Source organism: Rana temporaria, chromosome 11, assembly GCF_905171775.1.
Source record: "Rana temporaria chromosome 11, aRanTem1.1, whole genome shotgun sequence".
Classification (NCBI taxonomy): Eukaryota; Metazoa; Chordata; class Amphibia; order Anura; family Ranidae; genus Rana; species Rana temporaria.
Genome location: NC_053499.1, coordinates 116,390,185 through 116,416,555, shown reverse-complemented (window position 1 = coordinate 116,416,555; position 26,371 = coordinate 116,390,185). Strand labels below are relative to the sequence as shown.

The window sequence follows — 26,371 nt, the reverse complement described above, 5'->3', positions numbered from 1 at the left end:
GGAAGCTATTTAGCTAAAAAAAAAAATTCCTTTAGTGACCCTTTAAGCCTCGGACCATTTTGCTGGTCAATGACCGGGCCTTTTTTTTGCGATTAGGCACTGCACCGCTTTATCTGACAATTGCGCGGTCGTGCGACGTGGATCCCAAACAAAATTTACGTCCTTTTTTCCTCACAAATGGAGCTTTATTTTGGTGGTTTTTGATCAACTCTGCGGTTTTTATTTTTTGCGCTATAAACAAAAATAGAGCGACAATTTTGAATAAAATGCAATATTTTTTACTTTTTGCTATAATAAATATCCCCAAAAAATAAATAAGAAAACATTTTTTTTCCTCGGTTTAGGCCGATACGTATTCTTCTACATATTTGTGGTTAAAAAAATTGCAATAAGCGTTTATTAAACGGTTTGCGCAAAAGTTATAGCGTCTACAAATAAGGGGATAGTTTTATGGGATTTTTATTAATAATTTTATTTTTTTACTAGTAATGGCGGCAATCAGCGATTTTTATCGGAACTGCGGCATTATGGCAGACACATCCTACACTTTTGACACATTTTTGGGACCATTGTAATTTTTACAGCGATCAGTGCTATACTCACTGATTACTGTGAAAATTACACTGGCAGTGGAGGGGTTAACCACTAGGTGGTGCTGAAGAGGTTAAGTGTGCCTAGGGACGTGTTCTAACTGTAGGGGGGATGGGCTTACTGTGACACGACAGTGATCACAGCTTCTGATTACAGGAAGCTGTGTACACTGTCCTGTCACAAGGAAGACTGGGGAAATTCTTGTTTACATAAGCATTTCCCCCTTCTTCCTCACCGTGACACGATCGTGGGTATGTCTATGGACATTGAGTCTGCGGGACCCATGGTCGGAGTCACGGAGCTCCCGGCGGGCATGCGCGCACGCCCACAATGCCGGCTTCTTAAAGGGGACGTATATATATACGTCCTTCTGCCTGTCCGTGCCATGCTGTTGACGTATATAGTCGTGCGCAAGCAGTTAACAGCAGTTATAATCAGCAAGCAGTTAACATTACGTAAGCTCTGCACTCTGCAATGTCAGTGCATTTTTTTTTTCCTTTTAGTTGAACACTCTACCCATCCTTGGTAACACCATACTTTACATATTGCCACTGTTATTCCATTATTTAAAGGAGATCCATGTACACTTTCATTTTATAACATCAGAATTGTAATAGCAATACAACTATAGTTATTTTTGACAATCCAATTTAAGATTGCTTAAAAAACTATTTTCGTGATGTGAGCACTGCCTGTTTGCTGGGCATCTATTTCCTGGATTCCTTGCATATTTGCAACTTCTCCTCTGCTGTTTCTAAGGACTACATATCCCATGATACAGTGCGGCCTGCAAACAGTGAAACGCCTGCTCTCAGCATCTCTATAGTTCATCTCCCCCTCCGGCCACCGGTAACGGCATGGAGACTGCAGAAACGGCACATAGGTGCTTCAGTTTTCCCCAGTGCGCATGTGCCGATGACATCGGCACATGCAGGGGACGGGATATTTCCTAAACCGTGCAGGTTTAGGAGATATCCTCATTAACTACAGGCATGAGCTTCCGCTCATAGGGTTAAGGGAGGGCGAGTGACCCCCCCTGGAATCAGCAAGGGTCTGCCATGCTCGCATCTGTAGCTGTGCTGACTCTCTCTGTGTTTGTGCAGTCGGCTCCACAGCTGTTGCAAGATCAGTGTCACGGAGCTTACAGAGCTCTTTACTGCCACCTCTGGCCGCTTCCTGTATGTGCGTCCTCGTGTTTGCTTTGCTGCCTGTAATGTATTTTCAAAGGGACACGTGGAAACAGGACTTGGGAGAATGAAGACCACGTGACCTTACAAGTGGGGGCTGTGAGTACAAGTGGAGGAGGCTGTTTGTGTACAGGGGGGCTGACATATATAAAGATGAGGGGGGCAGCTGAGTGCATACAGGTATGATCAGTGAAGGGGGGGGTGCCAGATATAGGAAAGATCATATCATCTGTCCTGTATACAGCTATATACACCCATCTTCCTTCCTGTATTCCTCCATCATCACTGACTGCAGATATACATCATCTGTCCTGTATATAGAGCTGTATATACCCACCTTCCTTCTTCTATATACCAATACCATCCACCCCTTCTATATACACATACTGTACACCCTCTGTATTGTACATTAGATCAGCACAGTGAGGCTGCATATCATGGGCATTGCCTGCGCTTTATGGGATAATGACTAAGCCCCTCCCCTTCATGACATTGTCAAAGAAGCGGAGCATAGGTGACCGTAAAATGATGCCCCCCCTGGAAAAAGTTCTGCGGACGCCCATGACTACAGGTAAGCCTTAATATAGGCTTACTTGTAGCATAAGGTTGTAAACAGGGTTTACAACCACTTTAAATGTAGGTTAGCTGTGCTTTCCCATATAGATCTATTATATCCTGTGATTTTGAACACATCTAACCCTCACCAAACCCGCAGGTACGTTGCGCAAAACCGCACAGCTTCAGTGTGAAAGCAACCTAAAACACCAATTATTTTTGTTTGTTTGTATTTTTGAAATCTACCCTCAGCCCCTCCACCACTTTTGCCTATGCAAGAATGATATGTGCTTGTCCAGCAGCCTCCTGGGATATCCCTGTCACATATCTCATGATGAGGCAGTAGGTTCAGGAAATACAAAGTGTTTGGAAGGTGGATCTGATCATCTCATCGGTGGCCAGCTGCAGGAACCCAGCAGAGATAGCCAGGCTCTTAATGATATCAGAGAAGAAGATGGCGGCACGGAACTCAGCATGTGGCAGCAATGCAGCAGATTGCAGCAGGACAATGCTGGATTCGCTAGGAAGATGGGTATGTGAATCGAGGACAATGCTGCATAACAGGTAAGGTTTTTAAAGCGTTTTAGAAGTGTATTACAAGCGTTTTACAGCTTTAGGCATTTTTGTTTAGCCAATAGAAAGCACTAGGGGGCGAAGCGGGAGAGGAAATTAGAGGTGGAGAGCTGCTATTTGAGCGTTTTACAAGCGTTTTTCTGCTCAAGTCAGGCATTTCTATTGAAGTCTATGGGGACAAAAACACATGCAATCTGCCAAAAAAGAAGCTCTTTTTGAGATTCAGGCGTTTTGCTTCAGGCGATAAAACGCTCATATGTGAACATGGGCCATTGAAATGAATGGGCTTTAGCTTGTTCGGCATTTTGGGGCTTCAGAGCTGAGCGTTTTACAAGCTGAAAAACGCTCAGGTGTGAACAGGGCTTTAGTTATAAAATAGTTTAATACTTTAAATTATTCCAGGAAAATCAAGTAACATTTTTTGCTGATCTTTGAAGACTTTCTGACTTTTTTTCAAAAAAATCTTAAGCACCCAAAACCTGCTGAACTGTATCATTTTCAATTAAATATATAAAAAAAATATTCACATTTGCTGCTTTTCTCAGGTTCACTTCAACATTGCACCTTCCCACATCAAATTTCATAAAAACGGGCAGGTTTTTATTTTTTTTTACCTGAAAACCTGGCAAAATGAAGCAACACAGAGAGCAACACAGAGAACAATTATTACATTTATGAGGTAAATGTAACTATTGAACTGTTATATTTTTCATAGCCAATATTGGTTTTGGTGCAGTCTATGAACTCATTTACAAGCACTCAATTTTAGATTTCTTTAAGTACATTCACATAGCCAATAGATGTCACTCTTGTATTTAAAAAAAAAACACGTTACAGCGAATGAGTCACAATTGTGCTTCTTTAAAGCAGACCTTCAGTCATTTTTTTCAACTTTCCATCTATTAAATCTTCTGCCCTTGTTGTTTTAACATTGGATAGTAAAATATATTTTTCTGCCAGTAAATACCTTATAAAGCCCACTTCCTGTTTCTTGCCTGGTAATTTGCCTACCATAATGACATCATGCACAGCTCTCTCTCTCACTCTTGTGAGAGTTTGCCAGGAAGAGAGGGGGGATTAGTCATAGGAGGCCCAATGAGAGCTGTAGAGCTGGAGGCAGCCATTGGCTTGCGCTGCTGTCAATCAACTCCAATGACACGAGGACCGGGGCCGAGTCCTGTAGTCGGCGGCTATGGACAGGACTCGGGAGCGCGCTTGCAAGGTCTCCCTTTGGAGAGCACTTCCCAGGGGGGTTACCAGAAGCGGGGAGGAGCCTGAGACAGCCACCGAGGTACCCCAGAAGACATGGATCGGGGCCACTCTGTGCAAAACGAGCTGCACAGTGGAGGTAAGTATAACATGTTTGTTATTAAAAAAAAAAAAAAACCTTAACGGGCTTCAGGTGGTTGATGCCATAATGTGCTAGTATTCACCACATATTAGCACAATATGACAGACTTACCTGTGAATCTAAGCCCTCTAGTGCCACCTTGCCCCCAATCTTTGTTTATCACCCTGATCTCTTTGTGTCCAGACAAGGTGTCTTAGATATGTGATTGCTTCTTTCCCAGAAAAAGGGTTGACCTTTCTGTATTTCTATTGTGTATATCACTCATTTTTGCTTTCTAGAAAATTCCAGTCAGGTGAAAGTCAAGGTTTATGCACTTAGCTGGCCTCCTGTCACACAGTTCTAGCTTGGTTAGGCCTTGGACACAGTACCTGCGCAGTAAGGTTGGATGGCAATACCAAGGCCCAAATGAAAACTAAAGCAACATTTTGGAGTCTGTTTATAAACATTTGCTTTACTAATGTCTCAGCATTCATGCAATATTAAAAAATAATACCCGTATTGTATGTAATATGTGTGAAATGTCACTTTCTATTGGTTGCCCTTTTGCAGGGCGAATGTAACATTCTCCACCATTTGATCATAAAGAAAAATAGTCTTAAAGACCTTTGGCCAGAAGAGATAAAGAACATTTGGTCAGCAAATCAAATAGCTTAAAGTGCAAGTTCACCTTTACAGAAAATCTGTAAGGTGAACTTACACTGGACCCTGTCCCCATCGCACCCGGTCCCGCTAACCTGGAGAGCGACAATAGTCCATTTTGACACATCGCCGCTTTACCAGTCAGGGGATTTGAAATTCCCATGGCTTACTCCCCTCTTCGCCTGCAGTGACAGGGTGGGCTATGCAGGTTCTGATTGGTCGAGGCCGCTCATGCGACAGCGCCGACCAATTAAAATGCTCCTAAATGTACCTCCTGACGGGGTACGTTTTGGAGATTAAGCCAAGGGGATTTCCAAGCCCTGGACCATTGAGGCGGCTATACAATGTGTCCGAACAGGTGATCGCCGTGCTCCGGGTGAGGAAAGGGTCCTTTGTTTTTTTTTGTTTTTTATTAATTTTCCATGTAAAACTATTTTTAGAATTTTAAAGTTTACATTTGCCACTCAGCCACACATAGACAAGCTACCACATTACATAATATATACCAACCCCCCTCCTCCCAACCCTATCCCCTGACCTCTCACTCCTAAAGTCTCTCCATCTTCCTTTCTCCCGCCTAGTCTTTTTTTTACTTTTCTCATCTTCTGCCTCTTTAGTTCGGGTTTGTTTACTGTTCTAATTTTGATGTATTGTATTATGCTCCCATCACTTCTGCTTATCTTATTGAGTGCTTATATTCTGTCCGTTCTTTACATTTCTCCTCAAACTCCTCTGTTGCCTCCTCATCACTGAACCTTAAGGGCCCTTTCACACCAGCGGACGAACGGTCCGCTTTTCATAAGTCTGTTTACGGACTTACAATGGTTCCCTATGGGATCACGGCCGTTAGTGGATGGAGCATCCGCTAACGTCCGTAATCACCCGCCTCCGTCAGGATCCGGTTTTTCAGACGGAAGAAAACCCTATTTTTCTTCCGTCTGACGGATCGGATCGGATGAATACGGACAGACGGTCTGTATTCATCCGATTCCCCATAGGGGAGAGCAGAGGAGAGACAGGGCGGTCTCTGCACTGTGTGCGGGGAGGAATTAACGGAGGAATTCCCGCTGAGCCAAACGGGCTAACGGAGCGGATCAATACGGATCCGCTCCGTGTGAAAGAGCCCTAAGTATTCTAGGTTTTGGATTTCATTCATTTTATTGCACCAATCCTTCAAAGTGGGCCAGTGTGTAGGTATTTGGCTCTTAGCGGCATTTAAGAGCTGTGGAAGCAATGTTCTCAAGTATTGTTTGTTGGCATTCTAATTCCGTGGAGTAAACACCCCCACGGGTCGTCTGGGAATTCGATGTTGGTTATTTCTCTAATTATTTGCCTAATCTCCCCCCAGTATTTTTTTATTTTGGGACATGTCCACCATATGTGAGCCATAGTCCCAATTTCTTTGCACCCCCTCCAGCATAACTGTGATGTTTGCCTTAGACATTTATGTGCCTTGTGGGGGGTTAAATACCAGCGAACCAGGCATTTATAATTTAGTTCTATCATATTACTATTTTCTGACGTAGAGTGCACCCTCTTCATTAATTGCCTAATCTCAAAGTCGTTTACCTGTGTTCCCAATCCCTCCTCCCATTTCTTGATGTATGGCGGAATCTCCAGCTTTTTTGTATTGTTTAGTATCTTATAGATACTAGAAATTGCCCCTTTCCTTCCCTTTTCCACAGTTTCTTTAGGGGCCGTAGGTTTTCTACCGATCTAATAGGCTGGGGTAATGTCTCGAAGAAGTGTTTTAAGTGGGTATATCACCATTCATCAATTTACCATCAGTTCCCTTTTATTTTTTTAGTTCCTAATACATGTACAGTTTATTTTGCTTCATTACATCTTTCAGTTGTGCATTCTCTTCTGTAATCCATTTTCCGAAAAAAAATTCCATCCCCGGCGTGAAATACTGTGTGTCAGTTAGTGGTGTTAGAGGGGAATTATATCCCCATTTTTCCTTTTAATGTATCTTATCCCATATTTTTAGCGAATTCCACGTGATACTGTGTGTGTCCATGCTGATTTCTCTGTATTGTGCAGGAATCCATATTACCTTCCCCATTGAGGCTTTGCTAATTGTATATTCCATATTTTCCCTATTCTTTTTCAGCCCATTCTATTAATCATGACAGAATAACCGCATTATAATAATTTATCAAGTCAGGTGCCCCTAATCCCCCTTGCATCTTTTCCTTTGTCAACAGTGTCAAACTAATACGTGTTTTTTTCACTCGCCAGATACATTTTAGGAAAATTGATTGTAACATTTTAAAATATGCCTGTGGTAGTGGAATTGGGAGCATTTGCATTTTGTATATTATTTTAGGTAAAATTACCATTTTAAAAATATTTATTCTTCCGCTCCAAGATAACTGCCCCAATGCTATTCTATTAAGTTCTGCCTTGATATCATTTAATAATGGGAGGAAATTTGTTTTAAATAATTTCTCAATGCTTGTTGTTATCTTTACTCCTAGGTACTTCAGTTCTTTTTTTCCCCAGACAAATGGGAAGTCATTTTGATAGGTGTTCCTATCTGTTTTAGATGTATTAATACTTAATATTTCGGACTTGACCGGATTCATTTTAAAGTTGGATATTTCTCTGTATTCTTTTAGGGATTTCATTAAGTTAGGGAGGGTCGTTCTAGGGTTAGTTTAAAAAAAAAATGTCATCCGCATAAGCCGATAGTTTATGATCTTTCTCCCCTACTTTTATACCCCTAATGTCCGCGCTCCACCTTATCCCCCTTAACAGGGGTTCCAGCGCTAGGACGAACAGTAGGGGTGACAGGGGGCACCCCTGTCTAGTACCATTATTCATCTCAAATGTTCCCGAAACAGTCCCATTTCCTTTTACTCACGCCGTATAGTGATTTTATCCAGTTGGTCATTCTAGGTCCTAAACCTATTGCCTCAAGTGCACTCTGCATGAAGCCCCAGTCTACCCTGTCAAACGCTTTTTCAGCGTCTATTGACAGGAGTAGACCTGGAGCCCCACTTTCTTTGATTTTCTGTATAGCTAAAAGTGTTCTAATTCCGTTATCCCTCCCCTCCCTTCCTGGGATAAATCCTACTTGGTCTGCATGGACCACATCATTCATTATTATTTTCATCCTCCCGGCGAGTACCTTTGCGAATAACTTAGTATCAGTGTTTAAGAGTGAGGTCGGTCTATAACTGGAACATAGTGTGTTGTCTTTACCTTCTTTCGGAATTATAGTGATAGTGGCCTCTGGTGCCCCTTTCCGCATCTCCCATTTCACACCAATCCCGTTCATATAGGAGCACAATTTTGGGGTTAGAATGGCCTTACATTTTTTATAATAAAGTGTTGTCAGACCGTCGGGTCCGGGGCTTTTCCCACCCGGTAATTCTTGTATAATTTGTATTATCTCCTCCTCTGTTATGGGGGCCTCTAGGTAACTGATTTTATGTTGTAGGATTTTATCTAGATCTATCTCCTTTAAAAAAGCTTTTGTTTTATCCCCTTTTTGTTTTACCTCTTCCTTTATTAATTGAATAGAGCCTCCCATCGAATTCTTGGAAGGTTTTAGCTATTTCTACTGTTTTGTATCTTAGTTCCCCTGTACTTGTTTGTATTTTCTCTATGTAATTAGCTGTTTTTTTCTTTTTGTAAGCTCCCCTTTCAGATTTTTCTGTAAAGGTGAACTTACCATTTAACATTATAGGTTAAAACATTTGGTCAGAATATGAAATAATATGATAGAGACCCCTGCACTGAGTACTAATGGGGATTCCTGTGCTCACTACTAACAGTGTAATTAATCCGCTGTTGCAGAGAGTGAACTGCTATACAGAAATGTTACAATGTTGCAGAGAAGGAAATCAATTTACCGAATTAAAACCCTTCACAGATGAGCAACAGATCACCTATGGTAAACTACAGCATTCTGTTTCTGCATCATTGTATCGATTCTGTATAGCAGTTCACCATTTTCAGTAGCTGAATCATCACAATGTCCAGGGAGCACTGAAATCTCCATACATTTTGTACAAAGTGCACAGGTCTCATATTATTTCCTCATCTGGTCAAATTTTTGTTAGGCTACAGTGTTTAGGCTATTTTCTCTATTGCTCAAATGTTCTTTAACTCTTCTGTTCTTAAAAGAGAAGTGCTGGAATAAAATAAAATAAATAATAAACATACATACTCACCTATATGGCTGCTGCATCGATACTGTCCCCCGCCAGCTGTACACCGAGAACTGAGCGATCAAAGACAGCTGATTGCACAGTTCTCGGGTTTACTCTGAGTACAGACACCACTCTGTGCTCTGCCCCACAGTGCTCCACTGGAGTCCTGTACTGTGCAGGGGGGCAAGAGCAGCTGGTTCCGGCTCTCAGAGGTGCGCTGAGAGGCTGAGCCAGTTGCCAGTCAGGTATCTGGGTAGATCCTGGCATTGCTCTGTGATGTCAGCTGGCAGCAGGCTTTAGCCCACTGTCGGCTGATCCTGGGTGACAGGATTGCAGAGCTAAGTGCACTTCTGTGACCTACTTCTCCTTTATGACTTTTTTTCTTTAATGATCAAATTATAGAGCCTTTTTTCTAGGCTCATGTGTTGGTTGCCTGCCCATCAATCCAAGCATTAAAATAGGCTTTACTGATTTTACCTTCATACCATGCACCACTTACTGAGCATCAGGAAACATGATTATTCTTGAAAATTAGATACAGGGCTAGAAATATGTGATATAATTAAAAAAAGTGTAGGTGTCAAGACGATTAATAAATATATGTAAAACATAAAAAGTAATTATATATGATTTTGTAGTGCTATACTCATTTTCCCCTTTTCCCTTCTATCTTGTCATTGATGGTCATTGATGTTGTTCTCACCTGTATGGGTACGGACATGTCTTTTGAGGTCAAATGTATCATTGAAACCTTTCCCACAATGTTCACATCTATGCCTCTTCACTTCACTATGACACTTCATATGACGATTCAACATCCGCTGGTAGGAAAAGCTTTTGTCACAGAGAGTACAGCAGAACAGCATCCTCTGCTCCTCCTCCTGTGAGATGCAGGAAATATGCGTCACAAAACAACGTTCACTGTATGCTTTTGTCTACTTCAGTAAGAAGAACAATGGAACTCACAACAATCTCATTAAAAGTTTAATCTTAATGTTTAATATTTTTAAGAATAGCTATCAAGTAGATCTTGATTAAGTTAAAGTGGACCTGAACTCAAAAAGTGAAGTTTTACTATGTTATAGGGAGCATCTAGAAATGCTATTTGTAATTCGAGGTCCTCTGCATGTTGCTGCTCTTCTCAAAAGATATGGAGTGAGGTTTGGTGATGTCATTATGGTGCTGATCACAGTTCTCCATGTTGGAGAAGAAGATATACCTTAGGATCCACAGTGTAAGGATGCACCTATTTCTGCTTCATTCGTTTTGTGGTTCTGTGCTTTTTTTACCTGACCTGTCATTTGAGGGAAGCAGGCTCCGACATGAGGAACCAATGCTTTTCCTCTACCAAGATGACCACGTCTACACCAGAAAACAATACAAAACAACATAAGTCAGTAATGATGAAAGAAACAGCTGCAAGGAGCCTATTGGTCATTCTGATGACTAGTCTTTTTCTCTCTGGTTGCCTTTTTTTGCGCACAGCTTCCACAGTTTAGGTTCTTTTTTAAAGAGTCAGTTTACATAATCAGTGGACCGGATGCCAGGCAAAAAAGAGTGGTGAAGATCATGACAGCAGCAATGGATTGCAGAGTTATCAGTGCTGGAGAAGGGAAAACACGTAGGTTAACCCTCTTCCATGCTACAGGTTTGCTCTTAAGCAAGGGTCTCCAAACTTCCTAAGCAAAGGGTTAATTTACTATCCTTCAGGCTTTAAGGGGGGGGGGGGGGGTAGACTGTGCCCCGTGGAAGTAGAAAAATGCCCCAGCGTCAATGCCCCTTCATTGGTTTTAATGGGAAGTACAGTGCCCCAGTGTTGATATCAATGAGAAGAATAGTGCTCCACTGTTGATATCAATGGGAAGAATAGTGCCCCAGTGTTGATATCAATGAGAAGAAGAATAGTGCTCCACTGTTGATATCAATGGAAAAGAATAGTGCTCCACCATTGGGGTCTTTTGGAAAAAGTGCCCCAAGGGCCAGATAAAGACAAGTGAAGGGCCACATCTTGCCCCAGGCCGTAGTTTGGAGACCACTGCTCTAAAGGATATTTCTTTAGGTTGTAAATGTGAAGGACACCTCTGATTTAGGATAGCCATAGACATGAGATGATAGTCATCTGATCTGTCTGTTTTCTGCCTAGATGAGGTGATGATTTCCAGTTTGTTGGTTCTGCCTAATGACACCAGCAGGCATTGTTAGGGAAAACAATACATTGGCAATAATAGAAAACCACTATTGGTCTCCCCCAAGATAAGCAGAACAGCCTTTGGTTGCATCATCCATCTCCTACCCTTTTCCATTTACATCACATAAATACACTAACTTAGCAGAGCCGACCTTGCAAGTGTATTAAGCAGTGCCATCTTAACAGAATCATGGGCCCCTGGGCAAAGTAATACACTGGGGCCCCTACTAGGGAGACCATTGCAAAAAGCCTGTAGTGAAAAAGAGATTGAGCTGAGAAGAACAGAGAGAACTTATTTGCAGGTGAACTGTTTGCACATGGAGGATCTGCAAGAATTCAAGAAGGATAAAAAAAAAAGAATACACATTCACAATTCCATGATGTCACATTAATGCATTAGGACACTTCTAGAAGTGTACAGGTGAACAAATGTTTATACTACTGTGGAAGTTGGTCTGTTCCCACGCAACCTGCTTAGCCCCATTCTAAAATATAGGCATATTGATTCTTACCTGCGTTGAAAGCCTTTGGTCTTGTGTTTCAGGTAATTGAATGATGTTCCTCTCTGTCTCTCGATAAGGGGAAGGTTCTGCCAGGCAGCGAATGTGATGAACAGACAAATCCAGAGCCACCTCATTTTCATACTTTGGTTCAACTTCCTTTCGGGCAACATACTGAAAGGTCACTGCAGATGAAAAATAGATATGGAGACTGTTAACAGAAAGCGAGCAAGCTGTGTGTGAAGATGAACTGAAACAACATTTGCAGCAGATTCACCCCACTTATCCAATGGGAATCATCATTCTGGAAATATATGAGAACATTTACCTTTAAAGACACACACCCAGTACATAGGACACATGTAAAGTTACTGCTCAGTTTATTTTCTCCTATGCACGTGTGGCATGGAGCTTAGTGATTGGTCTGTATAAAGGTTTTACTTTTATTTTCTGTTTACAGACACAACTTTTATTATTAGACAACTGTAATGCCGCGTACACATGATCAGAAATTCCGACAAGAAAACCGTGTATTTTTTCAGACGGAAATTTGTCTCAAACTTGTGTTGTATACACAGTCAAACAAAATTCCGACCGTCAAGAAAGCGGTGACGTACAACACTACAACGAGCCGAGAAAAATTAAGATCAATGATTCCGAGCATGCGTCAAATTGATTCCGAGCATGCGTGCCTTTTTGCGCGTCGGAAATTCCATTCAGACGATTGGAATTTGCAACAAGAATTTTTCCTGTCGGAAAATTTGAGAACCAGTTCTCAAATTCTTGCTGTCGGAAATTCCGACAGAAAAAGTCCTATGGGGCCTACATACGGTCGGAATTTCCGACCAAAAGCTCACATCAAACTTTTCTTGATGGAAATTCCGATCGTGTGTACGCAGCATAAAACATTGCAGCCATGACAGCAGATTGTGGGTGTAATGCCACGGTCCTGCAGACTGTCTGGGTAGCTGTCTGCCCATACCTCTGATGTGGGTAGGCAGTTTCACACTGACAGAAATCTCAATGCACTATAAATAGCGATCAACAGCACCCTGGTAGTTCATTGAGAACTACAAACCGACAGCCATAAAGTGTGTAGGTACTTGTAGTTTTCCCATTAACAGAACACTGAATGAATGATGTGGCTGAGCAGGCACATGGCTACGTCTTTTTTAGATTGATCTCCCACAAAATGGAAAAATGTGGGATCGGGGGTGCAGGGCTGGTGCATTTGAAACATGTTACGTGGGTGTAACATGGAACATATTGCAAAAGGTGACAAACGCCTTTAAGGCCTTTGTAACCTGGATTTGGATATAAATATACAATTACGCTGTAGAGATGCTGGCAGAGTTGTTTTCCAACCCTAAAGCCGCGTACACACGACCATTTTTCATGTCATGGGAAAAAACGACGTTTTTCTCGACGTGATTCTTGTCAAGCCTACCTTGCATACACACGATCGTGAAAAAAAATGCTCTAGCAAAGCGCGGTGACGTACAACACGTATGACAGCACTATAAACGGGAAGTTCCATTCGAATGGCACCACCGTTTGGGTTGATTATGCAAATTTCCCTTCTCATAACTTGCTTCTGAGCATGCACGTTTTTTTTCCACGTCATTAAAGCGTACACACAACCGTTTTTCACCATGAGGAAAACGACGACGTGAAAAACGACGAGAAAAAATAGAGCATGTTCTAAATTTTTAATGGCCATTTTTCTCGTCGAGAAAAATGCTCTGGAGCCTACACACGATCGTTTTTAAAGTGGTTGTATACCCAATATGATGACTTTTCTTCCTGTGGACAATTGCAGGTTTTATAATTATTTGCGTTAGAAGAATGACTCCTTACCTGCTTGCCTTGCGAGTTATAGGTATATTTGTGGCCAATGACGTAGCCCACGCATATGTCGAGATTTTCCGGCAAGCAGAGACCCGGCCGGATTAATGCAGTGTATATGAAGGGGCTGCGTCATTTCCTCTTGTCGATGTCAGCCCCGACATCATGTAATGCTTCCAAGTAAGCCAGCAACAGGAGGCTCTGATTCGCTCGATGTTTGTTTCCGTAGTAACCGGAAACGAAGAAGAGGCTTGGATACGACTATTAGTGCGCATGCACGGAATTACAAAGCGGAAAATTCAATGCGGGCGGAAGTATATTAGAATACAGACACGGAAGACCACAGTTGATATGGCGACGGCTGTTACAGAGCAGCAGCGTTTCTAATATAAAGTGTTTTTACAGTAAGAATGATTTTTGGGCTTACTCTTAGTGCCCATTTTATTCAAAATAAATACTTGTAGCTGGATTCAGGAAGAAGTGCCTAGCGTTAGGCAGGCGTAGCGTATCTCATATACGCTACGCCGCTGTAAGTTAGAGAGGCAAGTGCTGTATTCACAAAGCACTTGCGTCCTAAGTTACGGCGGCGTAGCGTAAATGTGCCGGCGTAAGCATGCCTAATTCAAATTGTGAAGAGGTGGGCGTGTTTTATGTAAATAAAGCATGACCCCACGTAAATGAAGTTTTGAGCGAAGGGCGCATTCGCCGTCCATGGACGTATCCCAGTGCGCATGCTCCAAATTACGCCGCAAAGACTTATTGGTTTCGACGTGAACGTAAATTACGCCCAGCCCCATTCACAGACGACTTACGCAAATGACGGAAAAATTAAAAAATTTGACGCGGTTCCGACGTGCATACTTAACATTGGCTGCGCCATCTTTTTGGTGGAATATCTTTAGGCCAGAAAACGCCTTACGTAAACGGCGTATCTTTACTGCGACGGCAATCGTACGTTCGTGAATAGGCGTATCTCGCTGATTTTCGCATTCTAGGCGTAAATCAGCGTACACGCCCCTAGCGGCCGGCGTAAATAGACAGCTAAGATACGACGGCGCCGGCGGTCGTATCTTAGGTAGATTTAACTGTATCTCAATTTGAGAATACACTTAAATATACGACGGCGCAGATTCAGAGTTACGACGGCGTATCTACTGATACGCCGGCGTAACTCTACCTGAATCTGGCTATTAGATTGTTATATTGGTTAAATCGTTTTCCGTTTGGTGAGTTAACTACCGTTTTAATGACCAGTTTTAAAAATGGCATTTTTCTTGTCATGAAAAACAGTCGTGTGTACGCGGCGTACTTTGACTTTTAAAAAAAAAAGGTACACAGGGGTCGATTTACTGAAACTGGAGTATGCAAAATCTGGTGCAACTGTGCATGGTAGCCAATCAGCTTCTAACTTCAGCTTGTCCAATTAAGTTTTGAGAGAAAAAAAAATATGGACGCTGAATGGTTTCTATAAAGCACTGCACCAGATTTTGCACTCTCCTGTTTTATTAAACCAACCCCACGGTGGGTGTTTCTGAAAGTCAGATTACAAATCATAAGACCCCTAATGCTGCCACAAGTATTCCTGTTACTGGGTCCACCAAGGATCAGTAATAATGTGTCCAGCACAGGAGATTTAAAACATAAACTCAGGGTGCATTGTGCATATGATGTTTGTGTGAACTTAAATCTGAATTCCAGGTATGGATATTATTGCATACTTAGAAATGACCAGCTTGGACAATGTAATTAATGTATATCTCATACCTGGTAAGATCTAATGAAATCTGCAAATCACTGACGTAGACAGTGCTACTGCAGTCATCACTGCTAGCTTCTGGGTTCCAAGCAGCTGCCCTGCTGCTTAGTGATTACAGGAGGTTGCACGCTCGGTGCGGGACTGTGACATCACCACACCTTTTTGCCACCTCGCCCAATTACAGATTGCTTTGCATTAATTTAGAATGTTGTTGTTGCTTAATTAACTCATAACAGCAAGCTGTACCTACAGGGTTCTCTATTTCAACGTGACGTCCTCTGGCAGTCAAACAAATATTTGACTGTCAGAGGACGACATCTGCCGACTGAATGATCCCTAATGGCCCGTACACACGATCCGAATATCGTACGACTTTTTTCGCTTAATAGTCGCAAGTAAAATGAAATAGGTTATTAAAGTCACGAAAATTCTCGTACGAGCGAAAAAAATTATCGGAAGTGATGTCATGTGTTGTAATGTATTTGTATTGTATTTTCGGACATCAACTGTACTGACTAAACGAAAATCGTACGATCTGACATCGTACGAGGAAAATTTTCGTGCATGTCCGATCGAATAATATCGGATGAACTGTCGTGATCGGCTCTCGAAAGTAGTGTACACACGATCCGAAAATCGTACGATTCTTTATCGGACGATCGCTTTCGTCCGATATTCGGATTGTGTGTACGGGCCATTACAGGCTGAATATGCATCTACATTACTTTTCACATTCCTAATTAGCAGAATATAGGAACAATGGACAATGTTACAGTCCTATTCTTCTTGACAAATGCTTTGAGATAAACTCTCCATTCAATAAATCACACAACTATTATTTCAGTTTCCTAATTAAATGTTAAATTAACATTAACAGGTTTCTACAATAAGCACTTTTGCTGCTGTACAACGCACTGTTCCAGAGTAAAATAAGCACATAAAAATGATTGACCCCTTAAATCCTATTGAACTGTTATGCCTCTTTAAGTATTATTTAACTGTTCTACACTGCGTTTTAAAAAGACTGGATCTTTGGTGCACTTTTCAAAAGAGCACTAAAAACACAACTTCCATTGTAATTCAATGGGAATGCACCAAAGACGCTTAAAGAATGCACCCCTGGTGCGTTTTTGGTGCATTTTGTAAGTCCAAGTTTCACAGATGCGTGCTGGGAGTCCGGAATCCAGAAAACACACCAAAAGCGCATTAAAAATGCCTTAAAAATTTGATATACATTTTTCAAAATGCATACTGCGTTCTTAAGCACCCCGGTGTTTAAGGCCTCTAATGCTAGAAGCAATGAGCTAAATGCAGTTTCCCATTACAACCAATAGGAAGTCTACTCCCACTGAATTGACTTTAGGTTAAGATGAATTCCAGGAATGGATATTTTATAAATACTTACTTTGGCCCAGCTTGGACCAGAGTAACTATGCATTTACCATACCTGGCCAATGCCCCTGGAAGCTGGTAAATAACGGAAGTAAACACCACTACCCCTGTGATCTCTGATTGCTTCTGGGTCCTAGGCCAAGCAGCTGCTCTGCTGAATTCTGAACACAGGAGGCCAGCTGCTCAGCACAGGCTGAATAAATGCAAAGTGTTCTCTGACTGGATGAGGTGGAGAGCATGACAGCACCACCATGTCTCTCCTCCCCATCCAATCAGAGAAGGTTTTGCATTAATTCATGCAAAAAATGTAAAGCATTCTCAGAATGGCGTTTATGCTGAGCGGCCGACCTTCATGGAGGGATCACCAGGTATTTTAATGAAAGCTTCAGATTTTAATACGTTACAAATGACAAAAACACTGCTATCTGACACATCCGGGTGTGTCGCATAGTATGTGGTATGTAAACTCTTACACACCACTTTTACCTACAGGTACCTGTAGGCTCTGGAAATATCTCCTGAACCTGAACGGTTTAGGAGATATTTACCATATATACCCTTGTGCCGACATCATCGGCACATGCGCACTGAAGAAAGTGCCGTTTCTATAGGGCCTGTGCCGTGACCGTCAGCTCCCACGCATATGCGTGGGAGTGACTTCACGTGACTCTGGCCAGTCACAGAGCTGGAATCCATGGCCCGGAAGGAAAAGGGGTGAAGATGGAAGCAGCAGGGATATCACAGGCTTCGTTTGCAGGTAAGTGCAAGACAATGGGCTAGTATGCGATGCTTTTACTTTGCAGGGGAATAAAAAGGAAGTAAAACCCTTCAACCTCTACATCACTACAGAACAGAGCAGTGATCAGTGGGTGGGCCCTCAGTGCCCAGCATGTGAAGCTCCTAACTCAAACGAGTGAAGATTTAGGGTTCTGTGTATAAAAAATGTAGGGGCAGATCCACAAAGATCTGCCCCGGTGCAGCGTATCTGAGATACTCTACGCCGCCGTGACTTACTTGTCCTCGGTTCAAATCCTGAAAGAATTTGAAAGTACGCCGGCGTATCAGTAGATATGCCGTGTACTTCCTTTGTGGGTCTGCCCCGTACTGTGCAGATTTGGACAGGCACAATGAATAATCCTAGTGTTATGTAGATTAATAAATGTTAACGCTTCTGTGGGGCACAGCCCTCGCAAGTCACCATAATGCGATATTTTCCTGAAATACCTTAATAAAAAATAAAAAAAATACTGCATTATGACCACTAGATGGTGCTTACAATCAATGGAGATAGTCATATTACAAACAATTTGGTGATCGTTTGTTGTGCCTGTGCGAATTCTTCAGACAGCTAATTTTGTAAAGCTGAATTCCAAGTATGCATATTTTTGCATAGTTACATTCATCCAATTTGGACCATTTTAAGTATGAATGTAATAAATGTGGCCCATTCCTGTGGAAATTGGAAATCACTGTAGTCGAAACTGCTGCTATAGCAGATGCTGCTGGCTTCTGGGTCTTGTGTCCGCTGCCTGCCCTTTTGCTTAGACAGGAGGTCATTCACTAGACAAGGGCACCATACAGAGAACACTTTGCATGCTCTCAATGAATGCAAAGTGTTCTCTGGATGAGGTGGACAGGTGGGGTTGTGACGCCATGATCTTCACCTCATCCAATCAGTGGCGTCTCCAGCTTTCATATTTAGGGGGGGCACATGGGGGGACAGGGACAAAAGTAGGGGGGCCAACTATAAAATGCAATTATATATATATATCCTGGGGCCCTTTACTACGATCCCACTATGGGCCCTTTCACATGTTCTGCAGTGAGCTCCCTTCCTACTATACTGGGGTCCCCCAGGGTGGCAGAAAACAAGAGATATATGTCACCAGCACAACAAGAAAACATAAGGGTCCAAAGCAGTGGAAGAACTATCAGGGTTGCAAAGGTTGTCTTGCCACCGGGCCCTGGTGTTCTGCCACAGTGGGGATCCCCAGCTGTCCTGTCCCTGCTATTTACAGAGCTGGTCTGCCGTCTGTCTCCTTGGCAGGGGCGGCAGTCTATTAGGACCAAGTGCTGGTGACATTATGGGTGCATTCAGGGGAAGGCTGGCACTATTGGTTATAGAGAGCCGAGCCCCCAGCTGGTCACCTAGCAGCAGTAATGCTGTATAACCTTCTCTGTTGACATGCTGATCGGAATGTGATCCAGGTGATGCTCCCAGTCAGATCTAATAAACACAGTATTTATTAGCATCAAGAGTACAACCACATAAATATAATCAACCGTATAATCAGCAGCCAAGTGGGCTCTATGCCTGTAAAGTGTGGGCTTTGATCAATAAAATCACTGATATTTATGACTAGGATTTGTCTGGGAGCATCACCTGGATTGCATCCCGATCAGCATGTCAGAGAAGGGTCCACTGCTGCTAAGCAACCTGCAGGGAGCTCAACTGTCTACAACCAATAGAGATGGGCTCGGGTGTGTTTGAAATCCCACATGCCCAATCCCGCCAGGAAGCCGACACTCCACAGTGCTAATCAATGTATGGGCTGCCTAAGAGCTAAGACCAGCCATAGACAGTTTAAATCTCAACTGGTTCAGCAGAAACTGGCTGAGATTTGAACCAATAATGAGCAGATTCTCTTATAATTATCACTAGTGGTTGCTGTATAGCCACTGGTGATAATCACTGTTTGTCGGGAGAATATAATTGCTGGGCAGGAGGGATATTCCCCTGTCACCACTGTCTGTTGATGGGGGAATCATGCAAGTTTCTTTCCTGCAATCTGTGGATGCAGGAAAGAAATTTGCACCATATATTATCTGCCTAACTGAAAGTGAAAGTAAATTGTGAATGTTTTGAAAGAACAGGAGAGGGGGAGGGAGACAGATCGGGGGGGGGACAGAAGGGATGGAGATAATGTAGTTCAGTGATTACAGTGTACTGCAGTCTGCAGTGCACACACTTAAACACGGCCCAGGCTAGAATATCTGGTTGTGTGAGTGCTTGCATTATGCAGTGTCGGCGAGCACAGGGAGGGGGAGGAATCCCCCCGCAGAGCTGACTGGGGGCGCTCTCCCTCTCAGGGAGCAAAATACAAAAATTCAAAAAAAAAATATATATATTTTTTTTTTGGGGGGCACATGGTGGGGCACAGCATGATGTTGGGGGGGTCAGGGTCCCCTCTGCCCCCCCTAGGGACGCCTCTGCATCCAATCAGAGAATGCTTTGCATTTATTGAGAAAAGGTAAAGTATTCTCTGAATGGCACTTGTGTCAAGTGAGCGACCTCCTGTGTTTACTAGGTTGAAGGGCAGCTGCTCAGCATGAGACCCATAAGCTTGTGGAAGTTGCTGTATTAGCAATACCTACTACGTTAATATTCAGCTTCCCCATGGATCAGTAAGGAATGACCCATGCATAGCTGGACGAATGTAAACATGCAAATCAATGCATATTTGGAATTTAGCTTTAGGCTGGGTTCATACATATGCAAATTGGATGCGGGTTTCTCCGCATTCAATTCGCATGACAGGCAAGTGTGACAAGTTCTCAATGGAGCCGGTTTACACTTGTTCGGATTGAAAAAGGGTCTGGTGCATGTTTGGTTCCAGTTCAGGTGCGAATTCAGGCAAAAACTTGGACCTAAACCGGTGCACCAGACCCCAAGCACGAACCCATGGCCCCACATATTTGAACCCAGCCTTAAACTTAGAGCCTTTAGTGATTTCCACAAATCCACATTTGAAAGGAGAAAGCATCCTTTAATTAAGTAGGGCAAAGCGCAATGAGAACATACAAAGTGCAGTAACTCATAACTTTTAATCCGCTTTCAGTCTGGGTTCACACTGTAGCGATATCAGACATGTGATTCGCATCCGCACTGCACTGGCCAATCACATGCGATGTCTGTGCAGTTGTATGGCTGAACTCGCATTGGATTTGCCTAAAAAAAGGTTCAGGGACTTTTTTTTTTCCCGCACTGGAATCGGATCAATTGCATGGGTGTTCTCACCCATGCGATCCGATTAATGTCCAAATCCACAGTTCGCACTGCAATCTGTGAACCGATCTGGGGGTGTCATTAACATTGTATTGACACCCGCAGCGGTTCGCAGAAGGCAGTGTGAACTGCCTGCGGGAGAGATATGATGTGGGAAAAGGCGCTGGAATCGCGTTGGTTCTCACATCGCTACAATATGAAGCCAGGCTCAATGTATAGTCATCAGAACAGGCAGAATATTATTAAGAATTACCATGAAGTAATTTTTTCATCATCTTTTTTATTTACATTATTAATTTTCATTTGCATGCAAGCCAAGCTGTTTAGAAAAAGTAACAGTAACAGGGGTTGGATCAAAGTATAAGGCAGGCTTTACTACATCATGTATGTATGTATCCTTAGTTTTCACGTGTTTTACCCCTGGTTTTAGCAGTGTTCCTATAGACTTTTTATTAGGTTGTGCATTTTGGTGCTTTTTCTGAAAGCGCATCAAAGATGCAGTATGCAGTACTTTTGGTGTGCTTTTTGAAAATGAGCCAAAAATGTGGAACCAAATAGAAAGTCTGTGGGGCTGCGGTTAAAACCATGGATAAAACATGTGAAAACTGCGGATACACCCGTGCTGCGTCCAAACCACAACACAGCAGTGTGAAGCTGGCCTAAAACTGTCAAACTGGGTTACAGTAGTCACCTTTCCAGGGTAAGAACACACACACAGTTGCTACAAGTGCACTGCAGCCGGCAGTGGTATACTTTGTTCCAAACCATATTACTGTCACTTTTTTCTCAAAAATAACATTTCTGTCTATGTGGCAGATGAGGTTTAATGTAGATAAACGTAAAGTTATGCATTTGGAGCCTAAGAATATGCATGCATCATACATACTAGGGGAGTACAACTGGGGGGATCCATAGTGAAGAAGGATCTGGGGGTTTTGGTAGATCATAAGCTCAATAATGGCATTCAATGTCAAGCTGCAGTTTCCAAAGCGATCAAAGTCCTTTCTTGTATTAAGAGAGGTATGCACTCCAGAGACAGAGATATCATTTTGCCCCTGTATAAATCATTAGTAAGACCTCATCTGGAATATGCAGTTCAGTTTTGCGCACCAGTTCTCAAAAAGGATATCTGGAAACTGGAGAAAGTGCAGAGAAGGGCAACCAAACTGATAAGAGGCATGGAGGAGCGCAGCTATGAGGAAAGATTAGAGGAACTGAATTTATTCACTCTTGAGAAGAGGAGATTAAGAGGGGATATGAGCAACATGTACAAATATATAAGGGGTCCATACAGTGGACTTGGTGTTGAGTTATTCACTTTACGGCCAACACAGAGGACAAGGGGGCACTCTTTACGTCTAGAGGAAAAGAGATTTCCTCTCTAAATACGGAAAGGTTTTTTCACAGTAAGAGCTGTGAAAATGTGGAACAGACTCCCTCCAGAGGTGGTTCTGGCCAGCTCAGTAGATTGCTTTAAGAATGGCCTGGATACTTTCCAAAATGTACGTAATATACCTGGGTACTGATATTTATAGGTAAAGTTGATCCAGGGAAAATCCGATAAGCACCTCTAGGGTATAAGGAAAAAAAACTTCCTCTGTTGTAGCAAATTGGATCTCATGCTCTGCTGGGGTTTTTGCCTTCCTCTGGATCAACTGTGGGTATAGAATTGGGTATATGGGATTGTATGATATTTTTTATGGTTAAACTAGATGGACTTGTGTCCTCTTTCAACCCGATTAACTATGTAACTATGTAGCTTGGGCTGCATATGCTGGTAAATGTCACAAAAACAAAGATATAAAACAAATGCTGAATGCTTTAACTGATGCATTAACTCACTAAGTGATTTCACATAGAAATTATGTCTACTTAAAGTCACACTAAACAATATCCTGATCCAATTATCCAAAGATAATAATCCATACACATTCACTACTTAATATTCCTGTAATCCATTCTTATGCCGCGTACACATGATCGAAAATTCCGACAAGAAAACCGTGGATTTTTTTCAGACGGAATTTTGGCTCAAACTTGTCTTGCATACACACGGTCACACCAAATTCCGACTGTCAAGAACGCAGTGACATATAACACCGAGCATGCGTCGACTAGATTCCGAGCATGCGTAGGATTTTTCACTGTCGGAATTGCATACAGACGATCGGAATTTCCGACAAGAACTTTTCCTGTCGGAAAATTTGAGAACCAGCTCTCAAATTTTTCTTGGCAGAAATTCAGACAGAAGAATTCCATTGGAGCCTACACACGGTCGGAATTTCCAACCAAAAGCTCACACCAGACTTTTCTTTTCGGAATTTCCGATCGTGTGTACGCGGCATTACTGTATTGTCTGCCCCTTGTAACATTCTCTGTGAGCTCCTGAACCTTTCCTTTTCTATGTCTCTCAAATTTGTTTGGAACAAGCAGTGCACATTAGTTGCAGTGATATGCACTGCTTTATGCACACTATTAGCTGGATTCAGGTATGTGGTCGTAACTTTGAGGCGGCATAGCGTATCGCATATACGCTACGCCGCCGTAAGTCAGAGAGGCAAGTGCTGTATTCACAAAGCACTTGCCTCCTAAGTTAGGGCGGCGTATCGTAAATGGGCTGGCCTAAGCGCGCCTAATTCAAATGTGGAACAGGGGGGCGTGTTTTATGATAATGACCTGACGTGATTGACGTTTTTAAGGAACGGCGCATGCGCCGTCCGTGGACATATCCCAGTGTGCATTGCTCCTAAGTACGCCGCAAGGACGTATTGGTTTTGACGTGAACGTAAATTACGTCCAGCCCCATTCACGGACGACTTACGCAAACTACATAAAATTTTCAAATTTCGACGCGGAAACAACGGCCATACTTAATATTGACTAGGCCAGCTATTTGTTCGACTAACTTTACGCCGGAAAAAGCCGTACGTAAACAGCGTAAAAAAATGCCCCGGGCGCACGTACGTTTCTGAATCGGTGTATTTAGTCATTTACATATTCTACGCCGAACTCAACGGAAGCGCCACCTAGCGGCCAGCGTAAATATGCACCCTAAGATACGACGGCGTAGGAGACTTAGCCTAATTTAAGCATATCTGGTTTCCAGAATACACTTAAATTTAGGACGGTGTAGATTCAGAGTTACGACGGCGTATCTACTGATACGCCGGCGTAAAGCTATCTGAATCTAGTTATATAAATGCAATAGTCCCTAGTCCATCTCAGGAGTTTGCATGAGAGGGTGTCTAACTACAACGTGACCACAGAGAACAAACATAGCCACTCTCTAAGAGGGATCTGATCACAGATGCAAAAAGAACTTGGAGGAGGCAGAGAGCAATAGAAGATACTTTTTTCGAGTTATGAATACATACTTGAACATATTAAAAAAAACTAAAATAAATAGGGTTTAGTGTCGCTTTAAGTTTAACAATCATGTGATAGCGAAACAGTGTGAATATCCGGCTGTTTGTTTGTACATAGTGTAACTGTCAAACAATTATTGCAGTTGCTAGCTTTAGTGATTAATATACCATTGCTAAGACGTAAGTGTCTTAACAAGCCACCAACAAAAGCTTTTACCAGTGATCTGTACCATTAAAGGTAACTGGAACTAATTAGAAAATGATGTACTTCCAAGCTATGGGATCCTAATGTTCAATGAAAGGGAATGGATGATTCACCTGGAATATACAGTTCTCCTCTGTCCTCATCAGGCACTTCTCCCCAGTTTCGCTTTCCTAATTTCAGGCTGGACTTCTTCACCAGAAATGCCCTGGGCATTTTGTCCACCTGGAGCTCTCCGGATGTATCTGGTAATCTGACTCGCTGACAGTTGTAGCGTCTTTACTGTACCTTGCTAGTAGATAGAGGCTTGAAATTTTCACACCTGATACCTGTTTTCGAGTCAGATAATCCAAATGTTTTCAAATCTATACACGGAAATTTCTAGTTTAAATTGTTTTCACATTTGTCCCAACGCAATCCGTCTATTCCATTATCCTCCAAAATCTATGCATAAAAAGTGGCCAGGTTATCTTTATAAAAATTGTAAAGATGTATTAATATAATCCAATACTGTGAATTTGCTTGTGATTGAAAGTATAAAATCAAATTATAGAAAAGTCTCGAAATTATTTTTGTATGAATATTTCCCAGGTAGTCTTCTAGATAACAGTTTCAGAACTTAAATCCCGTCTGTGTATCTTGACTGGACATTTTGAATAACCATGCTTCTCAGTCATAAATAAAATGCAAAGAAAAGTTACCAGGCGAAATCCAATTCCATATATTTTAGCAGGTTCAAAGATGCTTGGTCCAAACTTTCTGTACAAACCGGTGTACGTATTCTCAAGGTCAACATGGAACTGATATAAAATCCAATTAATTTGAAGCTTCGATGGTGGGAGGTATATTGCCCAAATCTTGATGAATTGTTCTCCTCTTTGACTTCTTACGGAGATCAAACGTGCATAGATGAGGTATGAGTGTCTGCAGAAAAGGCACCAGTTGTGAAATAACGGTGGGGGGAGGATCCACCTCTGTATTATTATTTTTTGTCATCTTCTTCTTTCGACCTGTTCAACCGGTTTGTAGACTGCTTGGAGTGAGGTGGAAACGCTTCAGGGAGGAGATGAAGATTGGTAAGGTGGGGACATGGCTTCTGGGTGGGAGAAAAAAGGACCCACACCCTGACCTGCATACACATTGCCACATGAGAATCAGGTAGCTCTGGTAGGGAGTATGTGCATGAGCCTGTTAGAAGGGTGTGTGAGTTTGTGGTGTGAAAACAGTGACACACACTTGCATAGTATTTGTATCTGGCACATAGCACTCTCATCTCATAATATATTTCAGTAATGTCTCCTGCAAACAGAAGGGATATATGGCTATTAGGGATGAGATTCGAGTTCGAGTCGATCTTGAGTTCTACTCGAACATCGGCTGTTCGCGCGGTTGACGAATTTCGAACATTATGGGCTGTTCACACCAAATTCGAGCGGAGCGTCACGGCCCAGTCGCAGTGCATTGCTGGCTGATGATTGGCCAAGCATGCACTATGACCCGCATGCTTTGGCCAATCACAGCACTGTCAGCACAGAGAGCCATAATTGGCCAAAGGCAGGGTACCTTTGGCCAATCATGGCTCAAGGGATTAAGTACCCTCCCCACACTATATAATGCTGCCTGCACATCGGCCTTCTGTTGTGTGTTACGGCAGAGAGAGAGTGTCACAGAGAGAGTGTAATTTAATTTAATTTAGATAGATTGAGCAGGCAGGCGATTCAATTAGCTAGATTGCACAGGCCGTTGATTCAGTTAGCTCCAGTATATTTAGTATATATATACATTCCAGGCTTTGTATATATATATATATATATATATATATATATATATATATATATATATATATATATATATACTGTATACAGTTTATCTAGATCTCACTACAAAGCGTTCCTGTTATTCGCTTTCTAATATACTATAGGCAGGCAGTTGGTTCAGTTAGCAGCAGTATATTCAGTACTGTATCCTGTGCACAGTGTGAAGCTAGATCTCACTGCAGAGCGCTCCTGTTGTTCTCTTCCTAATATACTACAGGCAGGCAGTTGATTCAGTTAGCAGCAG

General features: G+C 42.4%; 1 protein-coding gene across 1 annotated transcript in view; it reads right to left on the bottom strand.

Moving 5' to 3' along the window:
• The window catches only part of OVOL1 (ovo like transcriptional repressor 1), a 31,477-nt gene extending 6,051 nt beyond the window's left edge, over positions 1 to 25,426 (bottom strand). Inside the window, exons 1-3 of the mRNA XM_040328897.1 lie at positions 24,427 to 25,426; positions 11,757 to 11,929; positions 9,760 to 9,937 (exon numbers count right to left, since the gene is read on the bottom strand). Of these exons, the coding sequence (XP_040184831.1) occupies positions 9,760 to 9,937; positions 11,757 to 11,929; positions 24,427 to 24,526 (451 nt within the window). The 5' untranslated portion in view covers positions 24,527 to 25,426. The remainder of the gene's footprint in view (positions 1 to 9,759; positions 9,938 to 11,756; positions 11,930 to 24,426) is intronic.
• Between the last annotated feature and the right edge of the window lie 945 nt (positions 25,427 to 26,371).